At 42.7% G+C, this 12,367-nt stretch overlaps 1 protein-coding gene across 1 annotated transcript in view; it reads left to right on the forward strand.

Annotated features, from left to right (window-relative positions):
* The window catches only part of RIMBP2 (RIMS binding protein 2), a 509,773-nt gene that overhangs the window by 473,951 nt on the left and 23,455 nt on the right, over positions 1–12,367 (forward strand). The window contains 3 exon segments of the mRNA XM_027844231.1: positions 1,613–1,765; positions 2,878–3,036; positions 10,269–10,386. Of these exon segments, the coding sequence (XP_027700032.1) occupies positions 1,613–1,765; positions 2,878–3,036; positions 10,269–10,386 (430 nt within the window).

Here is a 12,367-nt window from a genome sequence, read left to right on the forward strand (position 1 = left end):
CTACTATGTGCCAGGCACTGTGCTAAGTTTATAAATTTTATATATTTTATAAGTCTTATAAATATTATCTCATTTTGATCCTCACAATAACCCTAAGTGGTAAGTGCTATTATTATGCCCATGTTACAGTTGAGGAAACTGATGTTAAGTGACTTATCTAGGATCACACAGCTAGTGAGTGTCTGGGGCTGGATTTAAACTCGGGACTTTATGACTGCAAATCTAGTGCTCTATTCACTGCTCCACCTAGTAGCCAAAAAAAACGACCAAACAAACAAACAAAAAAAAAAAACCCTGATCATCCAGCCTCTGCTTGAGACTTCAGTAAGGGAAATCTACTACCTACAACCCATTTCACTTTTGGACAGCTTTAATGGTTAAGAAATTTTCCTGATATCTGCCCTAAATTTGCATTGTGGTAGTTTCCACCCATTGTTCCTGGTTCTGCCCTCTGGCGCTAAGCAAAGCAAGGCTAATCCCTCTTCTTTAGGATAGCTTTTCAAAAAGATAAAGGCACCATCATGTTCCCCTTGAATCTTCTCTATTCTGGGCTAAGCGTCCCCATATAACTGGTCCCCACCTCACTGTCCCCGTATTCTACTTAATGGAGAAGCTCTTCTGAATGTCTAGATCTCAGAAAGCCAAATCCAGGAGGATAAACCACCCTTATAAAGCCAATATTAGCAGACGCAGTAGTCAAGATCAGAAAAACTAGTTACATTTCTTCTCCAAAGTATCTATCCAAAAAGACAGAAGAGCTGAGAAAAAATCTTCAGGATTGAGCAGTTAGTGCCACCCAGTGGACTGAATTAGGATGACAGCTATGGCCACTCAGTAGAGCTCAGATTCTCTGTTGGAGCAGTGTCCTATAATCTCAGGGCAGGAAGTTCTCCAACATCCCTGACAAGGTTATCTAGCCTCCACTTAACCTCCAGTGAGCAGAACTCAAGACCTGTCATGGCAGCCCAATCCAATTTTGGACAGTTCTCTGACATCAAGCATAAATCAACTTCTTTGCAGCCTCTACCCATTAGTTCTGCACTCTGGTGCCAAGGCGGACACATTTAAGTCTCTTTTCCTTCAAATAGGCAGGTCTCATGTCATTCGCCAACCCCCACTGGACATATTCAAGGCAATGTCTTTAAGACATGCCCCCCACAAGTGAACCCAAGACTCCAACTCCTGAGCCTCTCGGCAATGGCTTTGCCAGGGATGGCCTGACCCACTCTGAGATCCATTTGCTAACTGTTGTTCTTCCCTACTAGTATGTTTTTTAAAAGATAGGAACTGAGTAAAGTATGACTAGGCAGCAGCTTCTCTGAAAAAACTGGGAATTTTAAAGGCCTCCAAGTTCCATATAACACACCAATGTGAGCTGTATTCCATACCTCTTTCCTCATCAATAAAATGGAGGATATAGTAAATAGCACATCCCTTACCTGGTTGGTGTGAGGCTAAAGTGAGATCATGTAGCTCAAACAATTTGCAAATGGCAAAGTGACATATAAAGGTCTGTTATTCTTCTCACCAACACCAACTCCTCATCTTTTTTTAGTTCTTGCCACAGATAAGTAGCCTTGCCTTACCTGCTTCTTCTCTTTTTCCCTCCAAGTTGGAGAAAAGGAGCCTGTTTGAGGACAGGAGCAGGGCTGGGCATTATGCAAACTCCGATGAGGAGGAAGAAGATGGCTATGACTCACCAGACATCAAAAGGAGAGGAGCTTCGGTGGATGATTTTCTGAAGGGTTCTGAGCTTGGCAAACAGGTAATTGGCAGCCCATGTAGCTGGCAGTGGCCAGTTCTTAATGATTCCCATGTGGTGGCAGTGACCTAGCCACTGCCTGGGAAGTTGAATTTTACTATTTATCTCCAAGGTGTCATTTTAGCCAGAGAATTCAACTCTCCCCACCAAAACCTCTGATAGGAGGTGCTTAATAATACTTATTGAACTCACTTGCAAAGGTAGAGAATATGGACCCTGACCTCTCTCCTATGGATAGGTCCTTTTCTTATTTATTATTTGGAATTGTCCATTCATTAACCTGAAACAAAGGTTCTTAACCCTTTTTATATCATGTACTCTTTAATAAAGCCTGTGGATCCCTTCTCAGAATAATGTTTTTAAATATATAAAATAAAATACCTAGACAGCCAGTCAATAAATGTTTATTTAGCACCCACTATGGACCAGGCACTGTGCAAAGTCCTGGGGATACAAGGAAAGGCAAAAGACAGTCCCTGATCTCAAGGAGCTCACATTTTAGTGGATTACAAATTAGACGGGTTATGTAGTATTACAGAAGGGCAGCAAGGTCTGGAAAGTCAGGAAGACTCTTCTTCCTGAGTTCAAACCTGATCCCTGAAAAAAAAAACAAACAAACAAACAAAAAAAAAATCAGTGTGGTGCAGTGAAGCCAGGGGAAAATGGCTAGATCTGGAGTTGAGGGGCCTGGGTCTGAATCCTGACTTGGATCCTTGTGTCTATATGCACTCCTCTCTCTTCTTTCTTCCTCTATAAAATGGAGGTGGGGAGACTAGATCATAGGAACCTAGATCCAGAACTGGGAGGGTCCTCAGAGGCCATCTAATCCAATCCTCTCACTTTATAGATGAGGAAACCGAGGCCCAGAGAGATTGTGACTTGCCCTCAGTCCCATGGGTTGTAAGCATCAGAGGCAAGATTTGAACCCAGGTCCTTTGACTCCAGTACTGTGGTCTCTTCATTGATGATGTCTAAGTGACTTTTCAGCTCTAAATCCTAAAAGATTTAGGTTTTTAGAGAAACCTCAGCACCCTGTATGAAGAGAGAGGTGCTATGGAGAAAGCCAAGGTCCCATTGTCAGTAAGTATCCTATTCTCTTAACTCTGCTCCTGCAGTCACACTATGGTCATGGAGAGGAATACCACACAGAGAGCAGCCGGGGCTCCGACCTGTCTGACATTATGGAAGAGGATGAGGAGGAACTTTATTCAGAAATGCAGCTGGAGGATGGGGGCAGGAGACGGTCCAGTGGAACCCCGCACAACACGCTCAAGGTCAGTGGCCAGAAGCAGGTCTAACTAAGACTGGGTCTCTCTCTCACTGGGCCATCTCTCCTCCTTTTGTCCCTTTGGTCAGCTCAGGCACCCCAGTTCTAGATGGTCCCACAAATTTCACATGTAAAATGCTTAGTCTTGAGTCAGCTTCTTTCTTTCTATTGACCTAACACCAGGATATCTCTGCCTCACTTCATCAGTAATTCCCCTTTGGGCCATGGGAGTGGCAGGGGGAAAGCCAATGCAATTGAACCTGGCAGGTATTTCTCAGTCACCTTCTATGTGCCCAGCTAGAGTTGCAGTGAGGTATAACACATAACTCTGTGAGTTATCTTTGTAGTTGGAGAAATAAGGTGGAGAGATTTAGTTATACCATTCTTTTGGTCAAAAATTTTCAATTGCTCCCTATTGCCTATCAAAGATGGTTCAAACTTCTTTCCTTGGAATTCAAGGCTTTCCACACCCTTCCAGCCTTATCTTGTATTCCTGACCCCCACATACTTTACAGTCTATTCTCTGTCTGAGCACACACCATATTTTCCCACCTTTGTGTACCCTCTTCTCTGACTGGAATGCCCTTCTACCCTCTCTTTGTCTGCTGGATTCCTACCCACCCTAAAAGTTGAGTGCACATTCCACCTCCTCCTTGAAACCTTCCTTGACTTCACACACACACACACACACACACACACACACACACACACACACACACACATACATTCCCGTGACTAATAAGCTTTCCCCCTTGGTCCTCACAGAATATTTTGCTGTGTACTTCATGCACGCACTTCAGTGAATTCAGAGTGTACTAAGGATAGGGATGGAAACTGGATCTGTGATTTCAGCAGTATGAGGAGCTCTCAGATGAAGAAACTCCTTCTATCAATGCAGAGTGACACCTTTTCTGCAACTTAGAATCTTAGAGAGGATCTAGAGCACTGAAGGTAAAATGAGAAGTTGAAAATAAAAGCCCAGGATTGCACAATCAAGTGTGTGTCAGAGGTGAGACTTGAACCTAAGTCTTCCTGACTCCAAGACTGGTTTTCTATCCACAGTAGGAGAGAAAAGACTAAACGAGTAATGAAAGCCTCAGTTTAAGAAGGAGGAACGTTGTCCTTTGGGACAATTACCTTTGGGTAAAGAGGAATCAATGCCAGGGAACCATGTGTTGGAGGGAGGGGAGAATAAATGTATCAAGAGCTGGCCTAGGTGCTAGCTAAGAGCTAGGTCTGGCTTTGAAACTCAGTCAGTCACTTAATCCTCTGAGGATGCCAGGTGACTCTCTAAGATCATCAGTTGCAGAGCAAGTTCTGATCAGCATTGACAGAGGGAGTTCCCTCCCTAAACTAAGGAAAATTCCCACACTTGTGAACTCATAGGTCCAAAAAAAAAGAAAAATAATCTTACAAATGGGAGATGGCCCTTTGTTCCTCCCCTCACCCACATCAGAATAGATAGAACTACTTTCTTTCCTCCTTCCTTGGAGCTGCCCTGCCCTTATTTCAACAGTTTAAGAGTGTGTCATCTCTGGGCGAGATTGCAGAGAATTTTTGTCCAGTATGTGGAAACCTTGCCCTTGCCCTCAGTAAAGCTCACTGAATTCCTGTTTCTCCAGTGCGAATCTATTAGCCATGCACTGGTTCGTGTGGTTTGGACGGAAATCACCAAACCCATCATCTCAATTTGGCTACCAAATCAGTGATGCCTTGCATAGACACAGACCTGACACAGGTTCTTCCAAAGTGATATGACTAGATCCTAAAAACCTTCCTCTCCCATGGACCTTGCACTTTGATAGCCCTACTGCTACTACTTTCATAGACTCCCATGCCTCCTGACCTTTGAGAGTAACAGTATCAAATCCTATCTTCAGTGGGCTTCTTATCTCCTACTGGTGGTTCCTATTGCCCCAGATTCTCAGAACTAGAAGGGACCTTAGAGGTCAGCAAACTCACCTGCAATTAAAGTCAGTGAGCATTCATTAAGCACCTACTTATTAAACATCAAGCACCAACTAAAATGGAATAGTACTGCCCTCAAGGAGCTTACATTCTGCCAGGAATTCTTTCTGCAACCTCCATGGCAAAAGGACTGTAGGAACAAAAATCCAATATCTTTATACCTTGCTTTGATCTTCATTCATTTAGCCAGTGCTGACATGGTCCTCCATGACTAAATCCCATGAAAGTTAAAAGACAAAGCAATGGGAAATGAGAATTCTTCAGTTGGGGGTAAGGGGGGATTATGAAATTGTTTTACATTAAGAATGGTTCTAAAAAAAAAAAGAATGGTTCTAAAGCAATAAACCCAGTGGCCAAAGTTCAAATCTCACTGGGACCTTTTGGGTTCCCCTTTACTAGAGGTCTTCAAGAGGGGTATGAATAACAATGGACCAAATTTGGAATCAAGGGAATTGGATTAAAATCCCAACTCTACTACTTGTTATTTGTGTGTCCTTGGGCAAGTCACTTAACTTTCTCTGGGTCTCAGCATCTTCATTTGTAAGATGAGGGGGTTGGGTAGATGACCTCTAAGGTGCCTTTCCAGTCCTAAATCATCAGTTGTACAGTTCAACAATTCAATCCAACAGCATTTGCCACACATTGACCATGGGACAGGCATTGTGCTAGGCACTGGGGACACAAAGACAAAGACTCAACAGCCCCTGCCCTTAAGGAGCTTACATTCTATTGTGGGGATGATGGTATACTAGATTGAGTTCTGTTTCCACCTGGGCTGGTCTAGATGAACTCTAAAGTTCCTCCCAGGTCTGATATATGATGATTCTTCCATCCTCCCAAACCATGTGGTACACCCTCCTTATTGACTGACCCGAGCAATCTGCACTTCTGTCCCTGGTGAGCACAGAAGTTCTTTCAATAAGAGCTTTTTGCAACCCAACAGTGCCCCTAGTTTTTCTCTGCTTTTGTGCAAATGGCACCTGATGATTTTTTCGCACACTTTTCTTGATACCCTTCTTGCCCAATTATTCCATGTGTATCTTGTATCCAATTGAGCAATGCTACTTCTCCACCCAACAGGTCTCTCAATGATGATAAAATACATCAATCTCTAAGGACTCCTAAGGAAAGAAATGAATTACCGCCCTCCCTCCAGGGGGGAAATATTGTGGTGCCCCTATAAGAGAAAGCCAATGGAATCTTTACTTCTCCCTCTCCCTTCAAATCATCCTCAGGTCCCACACACAAAGGGACCCATCCCCACTATACTGAGATGTGCTCTCCAGTACATGGAGGTACTTTGCATGTTTAACAGACAAATTCACTCTCATTTACTATCTGAGAAACAGCTACATGGAATGTTCCCTCCAGCTGCTCCTCTCCGAATATGCATCCCTTCTCACTAGCTGGTATGTATTCTGTTCCTCGGGGGTGGCTGGTATCTAGGAACAGGATTTGATTGAGGGCTTGATATCAGATCGAAGCCCACAGGCGTCTTGGTTGGGTGAAGTTTTCAGCTCAGGGGTAAAAGAACTTCTGGTGTCATCTTGTCATTAGCAGGTAGGGGTCCCCCATCACAGTGTGGGGTACCATCCTGGGAATACTTCCCCTGTGGCAGGTGCCTTTTGCCAATAAGAAATGGTACTAAGTAAAGCTTGTCCCAACCAACAAGACACATGGCCAGCAACCTACATAGGCTGAGATGCAAGCCCCCATTCATGGTGGATTCCAAACACACATGGTCTAGGGAAAAGCAGGACAGACAATGTAATTCCTAGACACTACTCCGTCAGCATGGAAAACACAGAACACTCTGTCTTAGGCACTGAGTTTGGAACCATCCTTAGCTCTGATCCCCATAGAACCTAGAACATCTCCCTCATCCAACCCCTCTCTCTAAGATACTCCTTTTGATTTTCTCTCTTTCTCTCTTTTTTTCCTCTCTTTTAATGGGCTGCTTTGGCGCCTTCCTCTTCAAGCATCAGTATGCCTGCTCTCTGTTTGTACTGTGATCTCCTGCCTTCTCTCCAACACTCTCAACATGTCTTTATTTTCAGAGAATCATCCAGAGCCTGCCATTCCCCCTTCACTGAGTAAGCCGCATGCCTTCCGTTTGTCATCAAGTCTAAAACTAATTCTGTCTTTATTTTTCTTTCCTTTCCTTTTTTGGCCTCATTTTCTGTTTTCTCATTCACTTTTTCTTCTGCACCTATTCTCCTGTTTTGTTCTTTTTTTGGTTTAACATCCCATACTACTCAAGGAGTGCTGTGATAGTAGGAGCACCACCGATGCTGCTTTTTGGGAACAGCCCGAATTTCCCCAACAGACCCGCCACAGTAAAAAACTCTTTAGTATCCCAGAAGTAGCCGAAGAGGATGGAGACTATTCTGAGATGCTGCACAGACAAGGTTTAGGGTTGTCCTATAAGGTGAAAGCCTCAGGGCCCAGAGGGCCTAGGTTCCCCAGGTGCTGCATTGAAGATAAGGCCCAACAGGCCACCTGGTTCCCCACCAAGCATAGGCTCTCTGGGTTTGCCCACCACTCAGACGACTCCGCCCCTGAAGATAAGGGTTACAGACTTAGCGGGGCCCTCACCCGGAGCCCAGACAGCGGGCTTGACTGCGGGAGTGAGGAAGAGGAGTCTCGGTTTAGTTTCCGAAATGTTCACGGTCATCCATCCCCTCACGCCGGTCCCCCCTGCTGCCCAGGCCGCAGCCACTGTTCATGCCAGAGAAGTCCCAGGCCCCTTCTGGCCCGTAGGAAAACACTGACCCGGCAGACCAGCATTGAGGAAGACTTTGGAGAGCAGTTTGCCCCTGGTGAGGTCATCAGAAAGAATGATACCACCCCTGGCCCCGAGAGGACTAGCCCCAGGAAGAGTCACTACAGTGATTCCATGAAGCCAGAAGACCCTTGCTGTGCCTGGAAGGTCCAGATGAGTGACAGCGGGACGCCTGTCCCGCTTACAAAATCAGCTCCCAGAGATGGAGAAGGCTCTTTGGTGTGTGAAGTAAATCCTCCCTTCTACCATCTGCTTGCCAATCCAATCGGTTTTCTTTCTTTCTTCCTTTGATTTCCTGGTGCCCATCTTTGGGAACTTTCTCCACTGGCTCTCCTTTCATTCTTCATGCGTTTTTTTTAATTTCCTTAGCCTCATCATTTTGCAGGCTTCTTACCATGCTCAAGACCTCCTTACTTTGCTTATAATGATGATTTTCCCACAGAACAAATCACAATAATGGCTGCTTTTATTAAAGGACAACTGAATCTAAATTTTAATTAAGGGTTAGCTGAACTAGAATTAACGGAAAGTTTGGCTTTCTTGGGGCTTCCCCTCCCCCTCCTCAATACACTCATCACCATTGTTATGACTGCTGCTGCTGACAAGATCATTGTGGATTAAAGTATTTGGCTTTTATTCTTTGACTTTAAAACAAAATTGAAGGGAAGAGTTCATAAATGAGACTATGTTTTGCTTCTAGACTGCCTTACCCTTCCTGCCACCCAGATTCAAGGATGAATTTTCTATCCCTTGCCAGCCTTGGTGCTCAATACCTAAGACAATTCTCTAACCTGTTCCCTGGAGCTAAGCTACTAGCATTTAAAGAGTAGGTGTTCAATAATAATAATAATAATAATAATAATAACTGGCATTCGTATTGTGCCTTAAAACTTGAAAAGCACATTTTAGACACTATTTCATTTGAGCTCACAATAATTCTATGTCGTATAGGTAGTCCGGATATTATTACCTCCATATTACAGGTAAGGAAATTGAGGCTCAGAGAAATTAAGTGATTTCATAGGATCAGATACCTAGAGCTGGAAGGAACCTTGGAAGTCATTGAACCCAGCCCCTTCATTTTATACATAAGGAAAGAGAGGCACAGATAGGTTAAACAACATGACCAGAGTCACACAGTGGGTGTCAGAGGTGGTATTTGAACCCAGCTCTTCCTGAGAGCAAATCTAGCATTCTATTCACTATACCGAGTTGGTTCCCATACATCTCTAATTTGCACCCTCTTTTCAGATCACCCCCTCCTATATCCTGTACTTTGGAATGGAAATGCAGGTGAAGCTTTGAACTGGTTAGCATGAACCTTCACCCAGCTTCATTCATCTATCCCATCCCACCCCACCCCCACGCCTGAGTTGGTGCAATCCATTATGTTTCTGCAAGTGGGCACTAAATATGAGACCATCACCAAGCAAGGATTTCACCACCAGTCCAGGAAGCCTCAAGGTTTTAACCTTTACACCCAGGAGTCCTTGTCCACAGCTGGGGAAGCATAGTATTGAATATACTCTCCCTTTGTTCATCATAAGCTCTTTTATTCAAATCAGTATCACAAAACATTACAAATCTTTTTTTTTTCTTTTTCCTCGGAATAATTGCAGGTTTTCATCTAAATGAGCAGTAAACTGACCCAAGAATTCCCCTTAGTTTGCCATAAGTCACTGAGGTTTGTTTTAGAGCAGTGCATAGAAAGAGCTAGGCTCACGCAATCTGAACATACAAAAGAAATTCCAGTCCATAGGTTTTTATTACCCTCACACAGGCAGCTATGCTCCAAGGAGTACATTTGGAAAATTCTGAATTTTTAAGACTATAGAATGTTAGATGTGGAAAGAACCCTAGAGATGAATGGATGATTGGATCATAGCTCTACAAATAAAAGAGATTATAGAGGTCATAGTGTCCTACCTCCTTATTTTTAAAAAGAGGAAACTGAGGACCAGAGAAAGAGAGGAACTTGCTACAAGGTTAATGGCAGAGATAGGACTGGAACCCAGTTCTCCTGCCTTCTAGTTTAGGGCTCTTTCCATTACCCCATACTGCCTGAGTAGAAAGAGATGAGACCCATTGAAATACATCTCTTGGCTGCACACAGTAACAACTTATATGGCACCTTAGGTTTCAAACTCTAGAGGGAAGACCTCTGTTGTCTTTAAAGGAATGATAAATTGTGTTTTATTCTGCCAGAATATAAGCCTTTGCAACTTATGTTCAAATTCTTTATGGACAGCAAGAGCAGACCCAAAACACGGCACCCAAGTGAATCATTTTGTGCAACACGTCCAAACATGACTTGATTGGAGATTGACCTTGGTCTGCTTCTCTTCCAGGTGCTTCAGCTAACCTTTCAGTTAAAAGCTAAGTTTAGTTGCCTTTAGAGCTTCTGCTCCCCAACCGAAATGATCTTTGCAAATGTCCTTGAGCTCAATGATGGTGAAACATGTGACTCTGTTGTGTTGTTTTGTCTTCAGCTTTTAGGAAACCCAGCGTCTGCCGGACGGACTGATAGGGTGGATCACCCGGGTCGAAGGTTATCACATGGCAGTGCTGGACCTCAGAGGCCCCGGCCAATGATGGTCCCTTCCATTGGTCAGTTGGCCTGATTGGTACATTTCTGTTCTTTACAAGTACAGAGTGAATTCTTAGTCCTTAATGTATTGCATATGTGTGTTTGTGTTTATATATTTGTGTGTGTGTATATATTTATTATATGAAAGTATAGTATTAAAAGCTAAAATAGAGAAAACTCTCAATAATTCATGGTAGTATAAGATAGGAAGAGTAATCCAATTTAATCTAAGAAGTGTAATTTAATTTCCAACTGTATATCAAGCATAGTGTTGGGTACTGAAGATACAGAGACAAAAATAAAGTCTTTGACCCTTAGGCATTAACCTTCTGAGGGAATGCAACATGAAAACGGATTAAGTATAAGTATATACATAATAACTTGAGGGGGAAGAGGGCATTGATGCCCAGAGGAACCAGGAAAGGCTTGCTAAGGGAAGTGACCCTTTTGTACTAGCTTTTAATTCAATATCCAGTTTTTTTTTTAACAGAGCTACTATTCAGCACCCATATGTGACCACCCTGAATTTCTCTTTTTCTCCTATCCATGGCTCATCCTAGAATGGGCACTGCTCAGAAATTGACAGTAAGAGGAAAGAAAAGCAAGAGATGTTGAAATCCCCAAAATGGGATCTCAGTCCTTGGATCACTGAGAGTTAATATGAAAAGGGGGGTAGGGGGCAATTGATTAAGTGAACCTAGAAGAATGGTACAGTTGAGAACTAAAAGCGATGACTGGGAGAAGACATGTTGAAATGTTAGTTGATAAAATTTAGAACCGAGATGAAGAGAATGACTTCTAAGGCATGGATACAGGAATCTGAAATTGGTGCTCCCCTCCATTCACCCACCTAGCCATCCTTCCATTCATTTATCATCATCCAACTTTCAGTTTCCATTCTCTTAACTACTTTTTGGAATTCAGCAAGTTGAGCCAATGTTGGCCTTTCATTTGTTGCACTGGATCCATTAGATTTTAAAAACAGCCTGTGGGCAAATGTCAGAGGACACATTGGAGCAGTTTCACTTTTCTGTTGTTGGAATGAATCAGGATCAGACAGAAGTTTGTTCTAGAAAAAAAGGAAAGAAAAGAAAGGAAAAACAAAAGAAAGAAAGAAAAGAAAGAAATTCCAAAAAGTATCATGCACAAGATAATGGAACCCAATTACTGAGCGAAGTTTTTTTTTTTTTTTAAGCATGCACAAACACACACTTGTGCATGCACAATATACACACACACACACACATATTGGCACAACCTCTCTCACATTCAAAGAAAACTGAAACCATAGCTGGCTTGCAAATAGACTTCAAAGTTAAAAATAAAGAAAAGAACCAGAAACAAATGCCCTGTTTCTCTAACAAACAGTTCAGAGAAATGACACCATTTGGGAATCTGATGTTGGGCTACCAATGAGATGCTACCCCTAAAGGCTAATGAGGCAATGAGTTCCCTTCCCAGGTTTTCCTGTCACTTGTGCAGGTATAACAGAACTCCCCCCATTACTCTAAAAAAGCTCAGTATAACTGGACTTGACTGCCTCATTCTAGTTTTTGAGATTTTTGAGATTTGAGATTTCTGTCAGCATAATTCTGATGGAATATTGGGAGAATTTTTTTTAAAAGCACAGTAGTGTTTTAAGTGATATGAAAAGTCCCAGGCAATCCCTGTCCTTTAAAACATCTTTAGCAATCACAAGCATTGAAAATCAACTTGAACAAACAGAACTTGGTGAGGTTCCTAACTTGTTCCATAATGGTTTATAAAATACTCATAATTTCAACAAGCTTCACTTGTCAAATCTACATTCATTCTGTATGTAGCTCTGTAGGCTACAAATTTTGATTTGTTTTTGAGAGAGATTAGATTTAGCATCATTACTCGAAGGTTTGCCTTCCTTCTATTAATGAAGAAGGCAGGAAACAAAGCAAGAGAGAGTGGGCAAGAAAAAAGGAAAGCAATAAAGGGGGAAATGAAAGAAGAAAATTAGGAAACCAGGCA

This window comes from Vombatus ursinus, unplaced genomic scaffold, assembly GCF_900497805.2.
Source record: "Vombatus ursinus unplaced genomic scaffold, bare-nosed wombat genome assembly UNPS02014935.1, whole genome shotgun sequence".
NCBI lineage: Eukaryota > Metazoa > Chordata > Mammalia > Diprotodontia > Vombatidae > Vombatus > Vombatus ursinus.